Raw genomic sequence first — 22,879 nt, 5'->3', positions numbered from 1 at the left:
TACAGGAACAGCAAACAAATGCTGGCAAGTATGCTGGATGACATGCGAATGGCAAGCAGTAGTACTGGTAAGTATACGGTATACAAGTATTGTTACTGTAGTCAAATTTCTCAGGGACTGAACAGAAATGCAGATACTCTGTTCAGATAGGAACATACATACTTTCATAGCATTTGTCATGACATAAAACATATTTGGGAATTTAGGACACATAATAGGCCTACTAATAACTTTATTGATCCACAACTGATGTTATTCAGTGAAAAATGTAACTTGACCATGAAATATTTTGTAGAGATGACGGCCTACTGTTAAATAAACTTTTTTGAAATAAAACATCACAGTTGATCAGATATTTAATGTTGGATTAATCAATAATATTTCATATTAAATGATGACAAACTGCAATTATTAAACCCATATAACAAATTGTAACATTCAATGTGTTGTTGTTGTTTTTTATTTCATAATGTAAGGCTGCTTATTGTAGTATAACAAAATCATTTCACACATACATTTTAGTTTATCTTAATTAAAACATGCTGTCAGTTCAGATTATGTTCAATTCTGTAATATAATATTGAAAAAATCAAAAATCATCCATTGTGAATTCTCCCTTTTATACATGTAAAACACAATTAAGCTTAGATGTGAATTTTTTAAAACAGACCGCTCAGATCTCAAGCACATAAAATGATCGAATCAATACAAAACCTGCTTTCTCCTCAAATGATTTATCTTTGTATCTTGCATTATTTTGATTACATATGCAGTACTTTACACATCAACATAGTCCAGACTTCTCCATCTGCTTTCTTTGGGTAAGTGCCATTTCCTAAACAAAGTCCAGTCGCATCAGGCTATTACCCTTAATCCCTTGAGGCTTGTTCACTTAATTCAGCTACACAGAAGAAGACTGTTAAGAAGCAGAGAAACAAACACACTGAAGGCCTCAGGAGCTCGACACAAGGTCTTCTCTCATTTTTGAATGAAATTAGAGCCATTTTGCCGAGGATATTGAAGGTCTTAGGGGATATGGGGAAACCTGTGACTATGCTTTCTTTGTGTCATCGCAAATTGATTAATTTGCGTTTCTACTATTCACATTGACTAACTCAAGCAAGCACCAATGGAGTACACCAGGCGGATACATTCCTTTGGGTGACATGTTGTGGAAATAAAGCTTCTGGGATTTAGAAAAGAAGCACACCAGGTGAGTTTGACCCATGCTGGGGTTGTGTACCTTTGATTTGTCATCTACTGCTGTAACCTTTTATAACTTAATTGTTTGCTGCCACCGTTTACAGTGTTAACATTCAATACATAGGATCTATAATGACATAATCTTAATCTTTTATGGATTTAGTTTTAATTTAGTTTGAATTCCTTTTAATTTTGATTAAGTTTTATGACATAAACAGCTAGTAAACATACTTATCACTAGACAAAATTGAAACTTGAAAGTATTATTCAAGACATTTTTTCCTTATATAGAAACTTTTACGCATAAAGGGTTCTTTAAAATGAAGTAAAAAAAACCCTATACAAAACCCCATTGAACCTTTTTTTTTTTTTTTTCTAAGCTAGCTTCAAAACTAGCATGTCTGTTTTTTGTTTTTACACTAAATTATTGTGATGTCTGGTGAGCTAATGAATAACCTTCCTTACAAACAAGTCTATAAATCCATAGTCCATAATCCCTAGTTCAGGGTTTCCTTAAATAAAAACCTCTGACTCCTGGTGGATTCAAAAATTTGGAGATAATTAGCCATAAGTTTTGAAACAATTTTAATAAATAAGAAGTTGATTTAGAGCGAAGCAGAGACATGACTGACACACTTGTAGGCTTTCACAGAAGCACAGGTGCATGTTGACGTCGTCTGCTCTGTAAGGAGGATTGAGGCCAGTGCGAGAGAACAAGGAACCCAGATTAACTCGCTCTCTGGATCTCATTAACGTCCACAACAACATGACATTTGGTGTAGCCTGTATTCATGTTGAAAGCTTGTACAAGATTTACTGATTTCATGATTTACTGCACTCAAAAAAAGGGTACAGAAGATATCCAGATATACAGATAATCACTGGGGCGGAACCCTCTCAATAAGTTTAATATGTACAGTTTAAATTTAAGGTAATAATATAGAACCTTAAAGGGATAGTTCACCCAAAAATGAAAATTCTATCATCATTTACTCACCCTCAAGTTGTTCCAAATCTGTATAATTTTCTTTGTTCTGTTGAACACAAAGGAAGATATTTTAAAGAATGTGTTAAACTGAACAGTTTTGGGGCACCATTGACTTTTTTTCCTTCTGTGGAAGTCAATTGTGCCCCCAAAGTGCCCTGGTTTCATTTTTGGGTGAACTATCGCTTTAAGGAACAAATGTGTACCTTTTGAAAGGGTCCTGCTCCAGTGACGGCTTTTTCTGAGTGTGGAGTAGATCTGTTTTAGATTTAAGATCTGAATTTTAGTATTTAATAATGTTGTGTATTACCATATTACGTGTTGTTTAATTCACAACCATGTTTGTGCTTTCTTAATGATTTTAATAAAAAAAAAAAGATCCCTTGCTTCATATTCTTGTATGTGATTCGCATTAAATAGATAAAATATGATTTATTATGCATGATTCATAAAGTCTGATACAGGTGTTTGTTATACTGACTTTCATATGTTCTACATTCAGGAGAAGCCATGGGGTGTGGCGTCTCAAAAAACAGTGAATTCAATAAAAGATATGACAAAGGTAAAATATTGACTAAAAACGTTTATAAGAATGTCTAGTGTAATTCAAAGAATGATATGGGCCTATATGTCTGAGTACTGTTATGACCTTAATGACTTCTTCTTCTTAAAACAGATGGAAATGTCATCCCAGGTGAGATTTTACCAGTCCAGCAAAGCTTGTGTAAAACCTTATTTATCTCTTGCTAACTATTGAATTACAACACGGCTGTCAATAATTTTTGTGTAATGTCAATATATAAGTAACTCATTTACATTCTCCACATGCCTTCGTTTTGTCTGCAGCAGCCAGAAGTAAGTGAAATTCCTTGTTCATTCCTATGACATTTGTTTAACTGTTGTTTAGTAGTGCACACTATACACAGAGTTAAATTATATGACATATAGTAGATCTGACATAATAATTGGGTGTGATTCTAGAAGTCAGACCTGTTAAAGTTATTGCATTTATGACAAATGAATTCAATTATTAATTTAAATGAATCTAAGCAATAAAAAAGTACTCTGCTAGTGTTAAAAACCTGCGTCATGTTCTCTTGAAAGCAATGAAAGCAGCGGTGCTGATCCAGCGCTGGTACCGACAGTATGTGGCTCGCATGGAAATGAGACGCAGGTACACCTGGAACATCTTCCAGTCCATAGAGTACGCAGACCTACAAGACCAGATGAAAGTATGAAATCCAATTTAATCTAATCATAAACTTTCAGAGAGATGGAGGATGGATGGATGGAATACTTAGTTTATATCCATGGATAGATTGCCTAATTTTTAATTTTCTCCCTTCCTCATGCAGTTATACAATTTTCTTGGTTACCTGATGGATAATTTCACTCCATCCAGCACTGAACGTAAAAGATGCTGTTGCAAGTAAACACATACCATATATACAGCTTTCCACTGGAATCCATGCTAAAAGCATGCTGTGTGTTCTTCCATGTAGGAAATCTGATCTCACACATCTTCAGAGAAAACGAGGTTTGCCGAGATGCAGAGTGGGAGAGATACTTCAGCTACATCAATATTGATGTGCCAGACATCTACTCTGGCCCACGGCTAACTTTTCCTTTAGATATGGATCAGGTTGCTGACCTTGTAGAGGCCTTCAAAAACAAACAAGTAGGTGCTCAATGAGAATGCATTCAAATATCTTTTAAATAAGGTTTCTTTATTGGGATACATTTAACATCCATGCCAGCTAACAGAACATTTTCAGAACTTTGGTTAACATTCTGGCAAGGTTGAGCAAACATTATTCCAGTAACATTTATATAATGGTCTTTGATATTATTTACAAAACTAGCATAAAAATATTATTTATACATTGTTCATGGAATGTTTTTTTTTTAGTTGGATGTTCGTACTCATTTTTTTTAATGTTACTTGTTTCAGAATGTTCAGAGAACATTTAAAGTAATGTTTGCAAAATTATATGTTTCCTTAACATTTACATAACCCATTAAAAAAACAAAAAAAACAAAAAAAAAAAACAGACATTTTGAAAATTAAGAGAACATTCAGAAATAACGTTTTCATAACTTAAAGGTACAATATGTAAAATTTTTGCAGTAAAATATCCAAAAACCACTAGGCTAGTGTTATATATTTTGTCTAGCTGATTACTAACAATATCTCTAATGTTTTCAACTACTTGTAAATCATGAGAAAATTCCCATTCTAAACAGTGACACGGGGCAGTGCAGTCGCCTGTCAATGACGTCAGTTACCCTTTGTTACCGCCTTTACTGACGTAGAAACCACATGACAACAGTGCCGTGGACAAATGCGGAAGTAGAGTCTAGCGTCCAGCAAACCACTAGCTTGCTTCAAGCAGTTCCTTATTTAGTTCTTGCACGTTTTATGGTGGATTGTGTTACTTATTTATGGAACATAATTACTGTTTACCATCTACCGCTGGTTCTGTCGACAAGGACAGCTCCCGTAAACTCATGACCGAAAAAGCGGAAGCGGCGCCGGCGACCGTGTCATAATAAAAGTCCCGCTGCTCGTGAGGCGTGTGTTGATCAATCGCTCCAGCTCCTCGTTCAGCTCCTGCTCTGCTTCATACTACAGTAACGTTAATAATCGCATCCACGAACATGAGTTCTTCCAGACTCCAATCCCTATTCTTTTGCACCGTCCGTTGAGATGGAGACCACATGTCCCAAGTTTCCGCTCTAAAACTTGGCGTCATCAAACTACGCCTTTGTTTTGAATAGGCTTCTAGCGACCTCTAGCGGAAAAAAAAATATCACAAATTGTACCTTTAATGGACACATTAGCAAAATGTTTTTATAAATATATTTTTATTAGCTGAGATGGAACATTTCCATTGCACAAAAGGTTATTTATAATGGGAAAAAAGGATGTTCAGATCAGGCCCGGATTCAGCTTTGAGAAGGTGGGCCAAGTGACATTCCTGGTGGGCTGGAGTTTTAACATTATTTTATTTTTCCCCGTAACAGTAACTTTATTTTTATAACATAAGAGGCAGGTCTTAAAAGAGACTCTATATATAAACACAGGGCTCAACGCTAAGGAGTTTATTTGTTACTTGCCCTGCCAAAATTTTCACTGGCCTGCCACACACACAAAATAAATCAAAATAAAAAAGTACTATTTTAATAAATAACATTAAATAAAGACATTAATAAAATAAGAACGAATTAAAGGTGCAATATGGAAGATATTTGCCATTAGGCCAGTGTTATATATTTTGTTCACTTGAGTACTTACAATATCCCAAATGTTTCCAACTGTTTGTAAATCGTGAGAAAATTGCAATTTTATCTAAGGCTCCGGGATGTGCTAGGAGTCGCCTGTCAATTGCGTCATACCCGCGTTACCCTCAGTTTCCGGTTTTATTTTGTAAAAACCATGGAATCACTAAAGATGCTTTAATATTTACATGTTTTAATAGACATGGGAACAACTGTTTGGTTGCATTTATAGACAGAAAACTAATTGTCGTTATATAGCTAAACACAATTAGTCTTATTGTTTAATCGAATTTTCTCGATTATTATTATTATTATTATTTTTTTTGTGAGTACCATGCTTTACCATGCCTCAGACAAAATGTCTGCAGCAGACCTGATGATTTCATGATCAGAAAAGCGGAAGCGGCGCCGGCAACTGTGTCATAATAAAAGTCCTGCTGCTTGTGAGGCGTGTGTTGATCAATCGCTCCAGCTCCTCGTTCAGCTCCCACAACACTCGCTCCTGCTCTGCTTCATACTACAGTAACGTTAATAATCGCATCCATGAACATGATTTCTTCCCGAGTCTTATCCCAATTCTTTTCCACCGGCTATGAAGTGAAGACCACATGTCCCAAGATTCCACACTCAAACTTGCCGTCATCAAGCTACGGCTTTGTTTTGAATAGGCCTCTAGCGGACAGAAATCTTACATAGTGCACCTTTAACATATTTCAGGTACTATCAAACAAGAACACTTTTGCCTTGTGCTTGAACAGTTTAAAATCGTTTGAATGTTTATGAAGACCTTGGTCACATTCTAATACTGCTTTCTAGTGGACGAAAAGCATGAGCTCCCTCAAAATCTTGAGCCGAATTGAACATTTTTGCAATCGTTATTTGGCATGGGGCCAGGATAGGCCAAGCTCCTGACTGGGTGCCCCCCTGTGGAGCCTGGCCTGGTTCAGATTATCAAAATGTTCTTCACACCAAGAAAAAAAAATCGGTTCTTTTAAGAAATTCTTTTTTATTTTTGAGAGCCCAGAATGGTTCTTCTGTAGCATTGCTGCTACAACACCCTTTATTTCATAGACTGTATATGACAGTCAGATAATAACACTAGATGTGTTTAACCATGTACTCTTCTGGTTTCTCCAAGCAGCAGCTTCACTCTCGTTACGTTCTTCAGCTTCTTCTGGAAACGTGGAAGTTGCTCAGAGGGTTGCCAAATATCAACCGAGTCTCTACATGCCATAGCAAAGAAATAACTATTTGTGGTGAGAATGCCTGACACATCCTTTTAACTTTTTATTGTGACAGTATTCAGTGTACCTTTGAAATAAAGTTACAAACTTTATTACAGGGGATTTACATGGACAATTAGAGGACTTGCTTCTAATATTTTACAAGGTAGGTATTAAATCTTTTCACACTTATCTATGAGATTGTCTTTAAGTATATCTATTCCTATGGATTTGTGGTCTATTTATTTTGCCAGAATGGAATGCCGTCAATGGAGAAACCCTACGTTTTCAATGGAGACTTTGTGGACCGAGGCAAAGACTCCATAGAGATTCTGCTCATATTGTTTGCTTTCCTGCTTGTGTATCCCGGAGATGTTTATCTTAATCGAGGAAACCATGAAGACCACATCATTAATTTAAGGTAATGGAAATGTGTTGAACACATGCATTCAGTAACACAGTATTTATACAATAATCATAGATACAATATATTCTTAAAGCTTTGCTCACCACAAGTATTTTGCAGTACCTCAACTTAGTAAATATAACTACTGTATATAACTTGGGTACCAAAACTTTATGTATTTATAATTAAGGGTCCAAGCATCATTATTGCCTTTATTACTTCCTGATTCATACATGTTTTTTTTTTGTTTTTTTTCTGACTCTCTTGATGGAAAATGTACAATTCTGAATCATTCAGTTGGTTCATAGATAGTAATTAAATAGACAGTGTCTTGACCAGTGGTTGCCAACCACTAGGGGGCATCAGTAAACAGATTTTCTTTCTTTTTTTTTTAATTACAGCAGAAGTACCAGAGGTACATATCAGCTTAGATAGGAAGGCCTTTGAGTCTTGGAAAAGGTTGACCTCAGAGTCAGAAAGTTTGAGTTTTGGTCTAGATGATGCAGTGTACTAAATTTTGTTAGAATTGGTCACAAAGTGGCACCATAATGTGATCATTTACACTTTACGTTTACAATATAAAATATAACCATGATTAGATATCAGTCTTAATCTTTTAGTGTCCACAAATCATATGGTCAGATTGATTTTCCCCTTCTGCCTCTTTGAATTTTATTTATTTATTTTTTATTTGTTGGTGAAAACATTTCATTTTCTATTCAAAGGTATGGCTTCACCAAAGAAGTGCTGGGAAAATACAAGGTAGGTCATTAATTACATCTAATGTCTGTGCTCTACAATTCCTCAAGTTCCTAAGGGTTTGTTTACCATATGGTGTTAGCTGTTTACCTCCATTATGAAACAGTAAGGGATATCCCGACAATTTCGTTCCAAGAACAGCACCTATTAACTCCCCGTGGCCTGCTTAGACTTACAGTTTAAAAGGGGAAACTCTGGTCAGTTCACCTGCAGTTATTTTCACAGTGAATGTTGGCCAGTCTTTGGTAAGAGGATTACAACGTTAAGGCTCCAAGGCCTTAAACATTCTTGCACTCTGTCACTGGTGGCTATTAATCCCTTTGCATTCCTGTAAAATTTGACTAAAGCGCCTAAAAAAGGCATACCCAAAGTAAATTGCATGCATTGCATCCATTTGGAGTATATGGTTTTGGTCTCTTTTGAAAGGTACAGTGGGTACGGAAAGTATTCAGACCCCCTTAAATTTTTCACTCTTTGTTATATTGCAGCCATTTGCTAAAATCATTTAAAAAAAATTTTCCTCATTAATGTACACACAGCACCCCATATTCGACAGAAACACACAGAATTGTTGACATTTTTGCAGATTTATTAAAAAAGAAAAACAGAAATATCACATGGTTCTAAGTATTCAGACTCTTTGCTGTGACACTCATATATTTAACTCAGGTGCTGTCCATTTCTTCTGATCATCCTTGAGATGGTTCTACACCTTCATTTGAGTCCAGCTGTGTTTGATTATACTGATTCGAACTTGATTAGGAAAGCCACACACCTGTCTATATAAGACCTTACAGCTCACAGTGCATGTCAGAGCAAATGAGAATCATGAGGTCAAAGGAACTGCCTGAAGTGCTCAGAGACAGAATTGTGGCAAGGCACAGATCTGGCCAAGGTTACAAAAAAAATTCTGCTGCACTTAAGGTTCCTAAGAGCACAGTGACCTCCATAATCCTTAAATGGAAGACGTTTGGGACGACCAGAACCCTTCCTAGAGCTGTCCGTCCGGCCAAACTGAGCTATCGGGGGAGAAGAGCCTTGGTGAGCGAGGTAAAGAAGAACCCAAAGATCACTGTGGCTGAGCTCCAGAGATGCAGTCGGGAGATGGGAAAAAGTTGTATAAAGTCAACCATCACTGCAGCCCTCCACCAGTCGGGGCTTTATGGCAGAGTGGCCCGACGGAAGCCTCTCCTCAGTGCAAGACACATGAAAGCCTGCATGGAGTTTGCTAAAAAACACCTGAAGGACTCCAAGATGGTGAGAAATAAGATTCTCTGGTCTGATGAGACCAAGATAGAACTTTTTGGCCTTAATTCTAAGCGGTATGTGTGGAGAAAACCAGGCACTGCTCATCACCTGTCCAATACAGTCACAACAGTGAAGCATGGTGGTGGCAGCATCATGCTGTGGGGGTGTTTTTTGGCTGCAGGGACAGGGCGACTGGTTGCAATCGAGGGAAAGATGAATGCGGCCAAGTACAGGGATATCCTGAACGAAAACCTTCTCCAGAGTGCTCAGGACCTCAGACTGGGCTGAAGGTTTACCTTCCAACAAGACAATGACCCTAAGCACACAGCTAAAATAACGAAGAAGTGGCTTCACAACAACTCCGTGACTGTTCTTGAATGGCCCAGCCAGAGCCCTGACTTAAACCCAATTAAGCATCTCTGGAGAGACCTAAAAATGTCTGTCCACCAACGTTTTCCATCCAACCTGAGAGAAGTGGAGAGGATCTGCAAGGAGGAATGGCAGAGGATCCCCAAATCCAGGTGTGAAAAACTTGTTGCATCTTTCCCAAAAAGACTCATGGCTGTATTAGATCAAAAGGGTGCTTCTACTAAATACTGAGCAAAGGGTCTGAATACTTACTTTTTTAATAAATCTGCAAAAATGTCAACAATTCTGTGTTTTTCTGTCAATATGGGGTGCTGTTTGTACATTAATGAGGAAAAAAAATGAACTTAAATGATTTTAGCAAATGGCTGCAATATAACAAAGAGTGAAAAATTTAAGGGGGTCTGAATACTTTCCGTACCCACTGTATGTGTACCACGTGGGCGGTACAGTGGAATGCTAACAGGTTAACTAGCTGCTAAATGAATAAAATGACTCCATACATGACTCCTTTAATATATGGTAATGGGTCATTTCTTAACATTGGAAAGAAATTACATGTATACAAGTATTTTAAAGGACTGGTGGCTCTTATAGGTGGTAAATGAACAAGCATTTGACTGCATATATGACACCTTAGTAGACAATTGAATATACGTAACGAGCATATGTCATTAACATTGTCAGTAATGTGTTATGCCCTGTTCCTGCTCTGAGCTTCACAGTATGGTGAAATTTATTTGATATGCATTTTCCATGAATCTAAGGAGCTTCTCTCATCTGTTCAATTCCTTTAAGCTGCATGGGAAGCGTATCCTCAAGTTGCTCCAGAAGATCTTCAGCTGGTTGCCCTTAGTGACAGTAATCGACCACCGGGTGCTGATAGTCCATGGAGGAATCTCCGATACCACAGATCTCGCTCTAATAGCTCGAGTGGACAGACACAAAGTGAGTCAAACAAACCATTACATGTTGATAAAGCCTGAACATCTCCTCTTTTAGCTGATGATTATGATTGTTGTCTTTCTACAGTATGTTTCTGCTTTGAAGCCTCCGAGGAAGAAGACTCCATCCCGCAGTAGTTTATATGCAAATTCAGAACGTTTTGATGAGATGAACATCTGTAAGAACAGAAGGGGCTCGATGACCTTTCCCAGACCGCTTGGTGCTCGGGACAGTTTCCAGAGACGCTCCCTTCAAGATTTCTCAAGGACTGTGGCCCGGACAGTTGAGGAGGAGTTCGAGGTCCGCCGTAGACAAGCGGAGTTTAACATGTCCAGCTTCAGCAGTTCTCACCGCATTCTGGGCTCTGCCCCGTCCACTGAATCTGAACCAGACTCGTCAGAGATCATTGACACTGGCAGCGATGATTGGAAACAGGTGGGCTTCATTGATGTTATCTGCTTTGGTTCATGTTTTGTAGTTGTTTGGGCTTATTTTGATGCTTATTTTATTTTGCCTTCATTTTAAATAATGGAGTCATCCTGAGGCCAACTTGTGGGCTCTAGTTCACTGGTTGAGAACCTCTGTACTAATTTGTTACATGTGTAGTTTTGAAGCATTAATTTCATGTTCATCTTCGGAACGCAAATTAAGATATTTTTGTTGAAATCCGATGGCTCAGTGAGGCCTGCATAGCCAAGATCTAGACCCATTAATGTACTAAAAACATATTTAAATCAGTTCATGTGAGTACAGTGGTTCAATATTAATATTATAAAGTGACGAGAATATTTTTGGTGCGCCAAAAAAACCAAAATAACGACTTATTTAGTGATGGCCGATTTCAAAACACTGCTTCAGGAAGCTTTGGAGGTTATGAATCAGTGTGTCGAATCAGCTGTTCGGAGTGCCAAAGTCACGTGATTTCAGCAGTTTGGTGGTTTGACACATGATCCGAATCATGAATGGACACAAAAGATTCATAACGCTCCGAAGCTTCATGAAGCAGTGTTTTAAAATCGCCCATCACTATATAAGTCGTTATTTTGGTTTTTTTGGTGCACCAAAAATATTCTCGTCGCTTTATAATGTTAATATTGAACCACTGTACTCACATGAACTGATTTAAATATGTTTATAGTACATTAATGGATCTTGAGAGAGGAAATGTCATTGCTCCCTATGAAAGCCTCACTGAGCCATCGAATTACAACAAAAATATCTTAATTTGTGTTCCAAAGATTAACGAAGGTCTTACGGTTGTAGAACGACATGAGGGTGAGTAATAAATGACATTATTTTCATTTTTGGGTGAATTAAACCTTTAATGTACAATGGAAGTCTTTTGGATAAGATGTTGCATGAAAATAAACATTAAAGAGAAACTGTATCTGCGTCTCATTTCGTGTCCTTCGGAGGTTGCATTTGAAGGCTGCATACATCATCGAGGTGGTGTCATTTAAGAAAAGTAACCGTTAGATTGCAAAGTAAGAAAGAAATTACAGGAATTTACTCCCGACGAGGAATAACAGTCAATTTTATTATGGTTACTTTTCTTAAATAAGACATCCTTGATGACGTATGCAGCCTTCAAATGCGACCGAAGGAGGACACAGCCTCTGAAATGAGATGCTGGCTATGTAACTTTTGGCCTTCTAGAGTTTAAATAACAAAACTGCTATCTCTGCATCACCTTGACAACTTTTCTTTATTTACGGATGTGAAGAAATATAAATATAAACATAATATGTAAACTGTATAATCATGGTCAGACAAAAACATGTTTTGGAAGCAGGACGGATGATTAATTGAAATTGACCTTTCGCCGGGAGTTTGATTGACAAGCGATCTAACCAATCAGAACGCAGCATCCGCCATTTTGTCCGACAAAGCAGCCAGTAGTTAAAAGATTAACTTCGGTGGAGTTAAACCTGAAAAATGGTGTGTATTGACGTCTTTCCGCGTTTGAAACAACATTCATTCTCATGTTCATGGACTAATAGGAAGAGATGATCGTTTTTTACGAGCGGTTGAGCTGAGGATCTACAGCAATCTGTCACGACCATGGTCATGACATATTAAAGAGCAACAAAACGGTTTTTATTGTTTGAATTTCTTTAATAACTAACACGGTTTGAAAGCTGGGACTTTGTTTAATATCAAAAGTAACCTGCTCTGTCTTGTCTGTCGATGTGTGGTCAGTTTCCTCTTTGTTCCGCGATGTATTTTACACTGCGTGTGGAGTGACAGCGCCACGGCTTGTCGGACAAAGCAACAGTAACTAAGGGGGGCGGGGCTCGGCGAAAGGCTAATTGTGTTTCTGTAATTTTGAACAAAAAACGTTACAGAGTATAATAAAGTACAAAAGGTTTTGAAAGTATATCTATGTTAATATGAGACTATAGTTTGATAAATTTGCTGGAACAATCTCTTCTTGCATTTATATTTATACTTCTGTGTCATCAGATTTTGGACCTGCTGTGGAGCGACCCCATGTCCCAGGACGGTTGCGTTCCAAATGAGGTCCGTGGCGGAGGTTGTTACTGGGGTCCTGATATCACAGAGCACTTTCTGAACAGACACAATCTCCAGCTCATCATCCGCTCACACGAGTGCAAGCAGGATGGATACGAGTTTTGCCACAATCGTAAGGTCAGCAATGCAGTGATCTGAGGACTTAGTCTTTTGAGAATGAAATAATCATGACTTTGTCATTTCAGCTACAATTCTTTGTTGGTAGTTTTTTTTTTTTTTTTTTTAATGTGTCAGACAGGGACTGAATTTAAATGAACATGCTCATTTAAAGGTGTTACATAGTCTTATTTACATTTACATTCATGTACTTATGACTGCTCATGTTAATTTAGAGTGCTTTTTAGGACACTGTGTCCTGTGAGTAATATAGTAATTCTCTAGATGAGCTCAGAGGAAAATTATTCTTGCCCTTTCATTGTTCAAGAAATGCAAGTTACTGTATATTTTATAGTTTCATTCATTTTTGTTTTTTTTTATTTTATTGCTGTGAAACATAATAAAAATATTTAATTTGTAATTTGTGAGAGCATAATATAAAAAAAAAATAATAATAAAATAAAAATAAATAAAAATCCTAAAATCTTTTATTATAATTAATTCATTGTTCACTTATGTTTCAGTCATCCAATTAGACATTCATTCATTTTTTAAGTGTAGCTTAAATGTCCAAATATTTTTGGGTCCCCAGTGTATGTTATATGCCTCCATGTATTTTGATTTTCAGGTCCTGACCCTTTTTTCAGCCTCTAACTACTATGAGATTGGTAGTAACAGAGGAGCCTTTGTCAGACTGGGTCCAGATCTTGTGCCTTACTTTGTTCAGTATCAGGCCACCACTTTGACACGAGGACTGAGCTTTCGGCAAAGGTAATCAATACACATACCATCAGCCATTTGACTAAAACAGTGGTTCTCAACCTTTTTAACTCCAAGGCCCCTCGTTGTCCACATGATTTACTGGATAAGGATTAAGGATAAAGATTTTTAAAATATATTTTACTAACAATTTCTACCCACTAAAATAATTTAAAGCTTGACATATATACATATTCGTTATAAAAATGCCCCTGTAGTTATAAGATTTGATTAATTTAAATGACTTCTATAAATCACACTTTTAAAATTAGGCTTCCTTATGTTATCCAGGTTTTTCAAGATCAGACAAAATGTTTTAATTAAAATAAGAAATATCTTGATTTGTGGTTGTTTTTAGTTGAATGAATTGTTTTGTCTTATTTTGGGTCATTTTAAGTCTTTTATGCTCAAGCCCCTAGTGGAGAACCACTGAACAAGGGGAATGATTTTCATTCACAATTTTAAATGTGTTGTTTGGTACGACTTAAAGGATTAGTTCACTTCAGAATTAACATTTCCTAATAATTTATTCAGCCCCATGTCATCCAAGATGTTTATGTCTTTCTTTCTTCAGTCAAAAAGAAGTTAAGGTTTTTGAGGAAAACATTCCAGGATTTTTCTCCATATTGTAGAATTCAACAGGGTTCAACAGGTTGAAGGTCCAAATTTCAGTTTCAGTGCAGCTTCAGAGGCGAGAAATAAGGGTTTTATCTAGAGAAATGAATCTGTCATTTTCTAAAAAAAATAAAAAATTGTATACTTTTTAATGCTTGTCTTGCACTGCTCTGCGATGTGCCATGCATTACGTAATCACATTGGAAAGGTCACGCATGAACTAGGCAAAAGTACTGCAGTAGGGCGAAAAATTCCATCTCATTTTCTCCTCTTCAAAATCGTCTGACATTGTTGTTTTACCTTTTTTTTTTTTTGTAAAGGCCGTTTGACTCAGTCTTTGCACATTCGCTTTGTAAACACTTGCTTGGTACTTCCGCCTATGACATGCGTGACACGCTTTTTTTTTTTTTTTTTAAGAAAATGGCTGATCGTTTCACTAGATAAGAACCTTATTCCTCTGCTGGGATTGTGAAGAGCCCTTTGAAGCTGCACTGAAACTGTAATTTGTACCTTCAACCCACTGAACCCCGATGAAGTCCACTATATGGAGAAAAATCCTGGAATATTTTCCTCAAAAATCTTAATTTCTTTCAACTGAAGGAAGAAAGACATAAATATCTTGGATAGTCTGGGGGTGAGTAAATTATTAGGAAATTTTAGTTCTGAAATGAACAAATCCTTTAAGTTTTTTTGGAAAAGCTGCAACAGATGTTGTGTTGCAGTCATTTTGGATACAGTTGTTACTGTGTTACAGGTTCATTGTCATGTTTCCAGCTCATTTCTTGATGCTCTTTCAGTTTAAAACGCACAGAGCACACTGCTCTCAAAGTCCTACGAGAGCAACTGTTTGTGCACAAGTCAGATCTTCTCAGTGCCTTTCAAGAGCTTGATAAGGATAACACAGGTATGGCATAACATGCACATTTTAATACAGTATTGCAGTATTGTGAATCCTAGTGATGTGATGATTTCACTTCCACTTCTTTATTGAATAGCTATGGAATATAAATGTAATTTAGACTATTTAGTTACTTAATGTCAATGCCATCACAGGACTGATCTGTTTATCCGACTGGGCCAGTGCAATCGAGCGAGTTCTTCAGCTGGATCTGCCCTGGAGAGTTCTCCAACCACAGCTAGTGTCCAGCACCACTGATGGGATGCTGGACTACCACGGCTGGTTCCGGGATCTCGCCCTAAAAAGGCCCAGCTCTGAGGTAAAGAAAGATCACTTGATTTGAACATTTCCAGAAATGTATCTTTCTCTCTGCTGTGTTAGTATTGTTGCTACTTTGCAGAAACCGCTCTCTTCTGTTCTCACTACAGTGCATTGAGCAGAGTATGCTGGAGACACTGTATAAACATCGCTCCACCCTGGAGACCATTTTCAGAATAGTGGACACAGATAATTCAGGTATGAAAAAGTATATGCAGGTTATAATAATAATGATATACTAATTATACTAATTTTTGACCTTGTAATGTTTAATCAATTTTTATAACTGGATCTTCAGGTGAAAACATCAGACTTCTAAAAAGTCTACAAACCCTTGTTAAAACATGGGCTTTTTTTTGATGTAAAAAAGATAAATCATCAAATCCTTTGCACATTTGTAAAAATCATAACCTATGCAATGCAACTGAAAACCAAAGTGACACATTTCAGAAAAAAAAAAAAAAAATACAAAAATAAAAATCTTGAAATAACTAACTGCACAAGTATACACATATATACTTTTATAATTAGGTATGTGGCTGTGTTCAGAATAAACTAATCAACAAGGTTATGTGAAATAGTACACATTTGTCTTCATAGTATACCGGACTTCTCCAATCATTCAGTCAGCTAAAACCCCACAATCGACTACAAGTTTGCATACTTTTTTGAGTGCAACGTCCACATTTTAGAATCCAATCAGCAACCAATGGATAAAAATACGGAAGAGGATTAGGGCCAAGCAATAATAAAAAAATAAAACCATCTCGAGATTGAAGTTGTTAAATTTTGAGAAAAAAAAAGTTAAATTTCGAGTAAAAAGTCTAAATAAAATGTTGAGAAAAAACTTGTTAAATTTCGAGAAAAAAGTCGAAATAAAATGTTGAGAATAAACTCATTAAGTTACGAGAAAAAACGTGTTACATTTCGAGAAAAAAAGACGTAATTTAACAAATTTGTCCACATTTCGAGATTGAAGTTGTTAAATTCTGAGAAAAAAATTGTTAAATTTCAAGAAAAAAGTCTAGATAAAAAGTTGAGAATAAACTCGTTAAATTACGAGAAAAAAGTCATAATTTAACAAATTTGTCCACATTTTAGAATCCAATCAGCAACCAATGGATAAAATACGGAAGAGGATTAGGGCCAAGCAATAATAAAAAAATAAAACAATCTCGAGATTAAAGTTGTTAAATTACGAGAAAAAACTCGTTAAATTTCAAGAAAAAAGTCAAGATAAAATGTTGAGAATAAACTCGTTAAATTACGAGAAAAAACTTGTTAAATTTTGAGGAAAAAAAAGTTAAATTTCGAGTAAAAAGTCTAAATAAAATGTTGAGAAAAAACTTGTTAAATTTCGAGAAAAAAGTCGAAATAAAATGTTGAGAATAAACTCATTAAGTTACGAGAAAAAACGTGTTACATTTCGAGAAAAAAAGACGTAATTTAACAAATTTGTCCACATTTCGAGATTGAAGTTGTTAAATTTCGGGAAAAAAATTGTTAAATTTCAAGAAAAAAGTCTAGATAAAATGTTGAGAATAAACTCGTTAAATTACGAGAAAAAAGTCATAATTTAACAAATTTGTCCACATTTTAGAATCCAATCAGCAACCAATGGATAAAATACGGAAGAGGATTAGGGCCAAGCAATAATAAAAAAATAAAACAATCTCGAGATTAAAGTTGTTAAATTACGAGAAAAAACTCGTTAAATTTCAAGAAAAAAGTCAAGATAAAATGTTGAGAATAAACTCGTTAAATTACGAGAAAAAACTTGTTAAATTTTGAGAAAAAAAATCGTAATTTAACGAATTTGTCCACATTTTAGAATCCAAATAGCAACCAATGGATAAAAATACAGAAGAGGATTAGGGCCAAGAAATAATAAAAAAATAAAACCATCTCGAGATTAAAGTTGTTAAATGTTGAGAATAAAGTCATTCAATTACCAGAAAAAAGTCGTTAGATTATGAAAACAAATTTGTTAAATTTCGAGAAAAAAAATTGAGATAAAATGTTCAGTATAAAGTCATTAAATTACGATAAAAAATCCTTAAATTATGAGAACAAATTCGTAATTTAACGAATTTGTTCTCGTAATTTAACGACTTTCTCCCTCATAATTTAATGACTTTTTTCTCGTCTTCGAGACTTTTTTTCTCGAAATTTAACTTCATTTTTCTCATAATTTAATGAATTTGTTCTCAACATTTTATCTCGACCTTTTTCTTGAAATTTAATGCGTTTTTTCTCGAAATTTAACAACTTTAATCTCGAGATGGTTTTATTTTTTTATTATTGTTTGGCCCTAATCCTCTTCCGTATAAAAACAAGCCCCCACACCCTACATTTTTTATAATCTGTTAAACTCTGTTAAATTAAAGTGTTACTCAAAAACAGATGAATAGTTATTTGAAACATATGTTCAAAAGGATGTACATTCATCTAAGACTCCAGTCAAAAGAAGAGAAAAAGGTTTTAGATTATGGGCTGTCTAGTAAAGGTGATGATACACGGGGCAACTTTTTGAGCAATGTTGCCGGGCAGTGTTGCCGAGCAACGTTGCTTGGGCACTTTCCCACTGAGAATGAGCAACAAATGTATATCTGGATACGTTAGATCGGTCGTGGGCAATTTTTTGAGATCCTCCAATCAGAATGTTAGCAGCCGATCACATGACCGGTTCGGAGATTTCAGAAAAAAATTCAAACAAGATGGCGGCCTCTCAGCGGCAGTGGAGCGGAGAAAAGGAGTGTGAACCTTTATCTTTTTACGCTAGTAAGTTGTCATGCGTCAACCCAAAACAGGGAATTTACCTCATATATTGCTTAAAATACCAACAACTGTCCGAAAGTAATGTATGTATGCTGTAATGAAGCTATTGAATGATTTCAGTTAAATACTAAAAAGACGGAAATATTTCTAAAGTCTCTAGTAGCGTAGGCTGTAGGGCGTTTGACATTTGAATAGTTTTTGATGCGATCGACGCGGGTTCGAATCCGCCTTTTGCCGAACTCGCTCTTCTCCCTTTTCCTGTCACAAATCAATTCGGAAAGGCATTTATTTTTAATAAAAATGAAGAAAATATTTGAAAAGTTGAAATAAAGTGCCTAACAAGTGTTTATAATAAAGTATTTATTGAGTTAGCAATAGATTTGCTCCTCTCTGATTAGTTGCTGCCAAATGTCTGTTGCCCTAATTAGTTGCCCTGTGTCTCATCAGGTTGCCCGTTGACGGCAACATTGCCCAGCAACATTGCTCAAAAAGTTGCCCCGTGTATCATCACTTTTACTCTGCATCCACTCCAGTAGGTGTCAGTATAAAGTCGAAGATCAGTAGGCGCAACATAAAAAAAAAAAAATTACCGAGTGCAACATTTCTCTCTATTAGCATTCTGAGGAGGTCTATGAAGTGAAGTGACCATGGTCTAATTTTTAAAGATGGCATGAAACTGAAGTTGATATTGTAATCTCTTTCCTATTGTGACTTGTAGGGAATTTATTGGTTTGTTGTGGTTTGCTATTGCTGTGATCTCATGTACGTGACAGGTTGTATATAAAATAATGATGTCCACGGATAAATCATTTATAATAAAAGCTGCATTTAGAAAAAAAGAAAAGAAAAGAAGGAATTGTCCATTTTGATTTCATGGCGACATCCCTGTCGACAATTCCTACAGAGAATAGATAAATTGTTGTTGGATTTCCAAAGCACCGTCCTATAGCCTATGTTTCTGCTTCTCTCAGGTCTCATCTCTTTTGAGGATTTCCGGCAGACGTTGAAACTTCTCAGTGCCTATCTGAAAATAGAGATCCCTGAAGAGGTCATCAATGAGCTGGTTATCAGCACAGACACAAATAATGATGGTAGCATTGACATTGATGAATTCATGGAGGCTTTTCAGCTGGTGGACAAAATCAGACTCGAGAGAGGTAAAAGTCTATTAAAGTTCAAGCAGGAATATCAGAACCTTCCTCTGGAGGAAGAAACCTTACCATCTGCTGACTCTACAGGCCCACAGATTTCACAGTGTTCACGCACTGAAGATTCTCCTGGTTCGCACACTGAAGATTGTTCATCTTCAAAGACTCAAGATCTCTGTGACATTTCTGTTGTTGTTCCACCACAATAACTGTTGACTGTTGTAAAAACGGACTGTTGTAAACTGTAGTCTTCCTCTTGGTATTTCACCCTACAGATAAACCTTCTATGTGCTTTTTTAGACTTTGAATCTTCCTCTCTAAACCAAATATATATCTGTGTTAGTTTCAGGTTTAAGTTTAGAATGTACCTGGAAGTTCTGTGATGAATCATGAATGTTCTCCATGGTACTACATTGTATAACATGCTGCTGATCTCTCAAGGATTCCTACATTTGTTCTTATCTCCCAGAAAACTGGATCTGTCAAGATCATGAGGCTTTTTGAATTTGCCTATTCAAAATCAATATTCAGAATCAAAATGAGCACCATGAACACCATGACAATACTGTATCAGAACATAGACTACATGTTGTTCATAATGTATTTAATGTCTGCGTAAATGTACTAAGCATTCAACTAAAAGGGTAGGTAGAGTTTTAAAACTTTTTGCCTGCAACTTTTGTGTTTCAAGAGCTATTTTTAATAAGAAGCATGTTGACATTAAGCTCTGTGCTATTGCTGTAAGCAAATAAAAGACATTGTCCTAGAAAACATACCAGCCAAAAGATGACTGATGTTTTCCTATCTACCTACACGCTGGCTGAGGGAGATGCCTACTTGAAAGTAGTAGTGCTCCAGGGAAGACATATTTTTATAGGCCAAAACACAGAAAAAGAGTTTGCATTTTAGAACTTCCGATTCCATCGCGCTGAAATCAATGGGTTTTTCGAAGGATCATTTTTTGGATGCTTGAAATAAGGTCTGGTTAACATAAAATACATAAGTAACACCCTTTTGTGATTTTTTAAAAAAATCTTTTACTTCTCTTGGGAAAAGGTTGTTGCTAACAATTGGTTAATGCTGTGTTTCATTTACCTTGAAGGGGGGGATGTCATATATTTGGGAATGACGACACACCCAAGTTGACTGGCACCCAGGCAAACATTTGTTGTGCTTGCTTTTCAGAATAAAAGGTGGTAATGCCGAAGTATCTGTCCATAAATAGAGGTTGGATAGTACTGTGTGGAAGTGATCTCTCGCACTCATTGAAGTATATGCGTGAGACATCACTGCCGTTGTCAGAGCGCGATCAGACCTCACTAACCGAATGCTGAACGCAGTTGGAAATAGTGGTGTATTAGAGGTAAAAAATGATATAAATACTGTTCGGTTTCTCGCACAAACCGATCGTTTCGTGTCTTAGGACATCAATGTGTCGTCACGAGCCGCAAGGTTTAATTTGGATTTGTCTAAGCAAGTTTTATTTACTCTTATAGTAGAAGTTCCCATTGACACCCATTATTTGGCTGACAGACGGCAACGGTTGGAGTTAAAAATCATCATTTGTGTTCTACTGAAGAAACAAAGTCACCTACATCTTGGATGCCCTGGGGGTAAGCAGATAAACATCAAATTTTCATTTTTGGGTGAACTATCCCTTTAAAACAAACAGTTCATTCATAAATCGGTATGGATCTTACCTTACCTCCTTTCATGTTATTATGAGATTCAAAAAATAAATACGGTTTTGGCGCTGTTTAATGTGGCGTGACAGATCGCTTTAGCACCTCAAGTTAAAGAGAAGCTGCAGCACGAGTGCATGTGAACATCCTCCTCCACTTTAATACCAGTTACAGCGTGAAGTAAACACGACTAAACATCTAAAAGTATGTTAAAATATACAGTACAACTTACTGAAATCCGTATCATGTCTTGTGTAATAGCTCAATCAGTGTTTCAACCTCAGAAAGACGTCAATAAAACAGCTTGTAAACAATGTCACGTAACGTCACATTTACCTCAGAAAAACATATTCAGTGACCAGAAACTCATTAGCTAGAAAAGTGAACTCTAGAAAGCAACATTCTGATAAATATAGCTATGCACCATTACATATTCATTATAATTTGTAATTTTCTTCAATATTTAATGCATGTTTGAATAAATCAGTTATGACAGCCGCGGTTATATATATATATATATATATATATATATATATATATATATATATATATATATATATATATATATAAACTAATTGGAGTAGAAATACGATGTAATTCTAAACTTTATTTATAATAAAAACATAGAACAATAATGAGTGCACAACAACTGATGTAGAGAATACCCATAATGCACTGTGAGAGTCACGCCGCGTCTGACCGGAATGATGGACCCGCAGCTGAATCATCCATAGATATATACACATATATACATTTATATCTATGGAATCATCCAGCCATCCATTTTTCAAACCACTGGTCCAATGTGGCTATACAGTGTAATATCATACAGGTATAAATTCCTTTTTAATTGATTGTTAAATTGCTTAATTTGCTTAAAGGTTTATAGATAAATCTTTTCACCTTACTAGTGGAGCTGCCATTCTCAAGTCACAAACTATGCAAAAGCGGCTGCCCTTCCGGTGCATTTAGTGTCCGAATTCATACTCATTTTCATTTACTTACTGAAGTGAACTATATTAGTGGACTAATGTAGGGAATAGTGAATGAGGCCATAGGGGGTGATTTCGGACACAGCCAAGGTGTGTTCGACTTCAACATGAAGGAGACAGGAATAGCTGCAGGTAATGGGCATGGCGAAAGGGGGTGTGCCTAAAGGTGAATTTCTACAACAGAAACAACCCCTAACCCTACCCCAAACCCTGACAGACAGCTTTCACTACCCGTGAAAAGACTTTAACCTCTATGCTGCCTATCTTTCAACAAGCTCCAACCTTTTGTCACGCCCATTACTCCAACTTGCAGATACCCCCAGATCTGGGGCCATAAGTTTCTAATTATAGACCCCTTAAAAGTTTGTAAACATTGCAACGTTTCATAGTGGGCGGGGCTTAGCTGGAGGCAAAAAGAGGTGCTGGACTCAATGTTGACAAGCGTAAGATAGCATGTTTTAGGAGGATTTATTAAACATAGATGCAGAAGTTGTTCAGAACTGTCCGAATATGTACAGTCACTGACTCTGCGGGACCGTGACAGCTATTTTTGTAAATTGACTTAAGTTTTGGATATTTCCTAGACAACATATGAATTACTTTCAGGTGGTTCGGGGAATTTTGTTAAGGCTTATTATCTAATGTAA

General features: G+C 36.4%; 1 protein-coding gene across 1 annotated transcript; it reads left to right on the top strand.

Moving 5' to 3' along the window:
- Positions 1-611: 611 nt before the first annotated feature.
- ppef2a (protein phosphatase with EF-hand domain 2a) lies at positions 612-20,259 on the top strand. Its single transcript, XM_067406727.1, has 19 exons — positions 612-1,213; positions 2,691-2,750; positions 2,865-2,882; positions 3,035-3,043; positions 3,293-3,420; positions 3,544-3,598; positions 3,691-3,866; positions 6,609-6,723; positions 6,810-6,856; positions 6,945-7,111; positions 7,822-7,858; positions 10,268-10,417; positions 10,502-10,849; positions 12,878-13,063; positions 13,671-13,813; positions 15,214-15,320; positions 15,470-15,633; positions 15,743-15,830; positions 19,382-20,259. Exons 2-19 carry the CDS (start codon positions 2,699-2,701, stop codon positions 19,765-19,767), a joined length of 2,376 nt encoding a protein of 791 aa, XP_067262828.1. The 5' UTR covers positions 612-1,213; positions 2,691-2,698; the 3' UTR covers positions 19,768-20,259.
- The last annotated feature ends 2,620 nt before the right edge of the window (positions 20,260-22,879 follow it).

Source organism: Chanodichthys erythropterus, chromosome 13 (assembly GCF_024489055.1).
Source record: "Chanodichthys erythropterus isolate Z2021 chromosome 13, ASM2448905v1, whole genome shotgun sequence".
Lineage (NCBI taxonomy): Eukaryota > Metazoa > Chordata > Actinopteri > Cypriniformes > Xenocyprididae > Chanodichthys > Chanodichthys erythropterus.
This window is presented reverse-complemented; position numbering and strand designations above follow the sequence as displayed.

Excerpts from the sequence above, each read along its gene's own strand:
- ppef2a (XM_067406727.1), top strand. The coding sequence starts at position 2,699 with ATGGGGTGTGGCGTCTCAAAAAACAGTGAATTCAATAAAAGATATGAC. Across the intron at positions 6,724-6,809 it reads CAAAGAAATAACTATTTGTG|GGGATTTACATGGACAATTA; the intron begins GTGAGAATGCCT and ends ACTTTATTACAG. Across the intron at positions 10,850-12,877 it reads GCAGCGATGATTGGAAACAG|ATTTTGGACCTGCTGTGGAG; the intron begins GTGGGCTTCATT and ends CTGTGTCATCAG.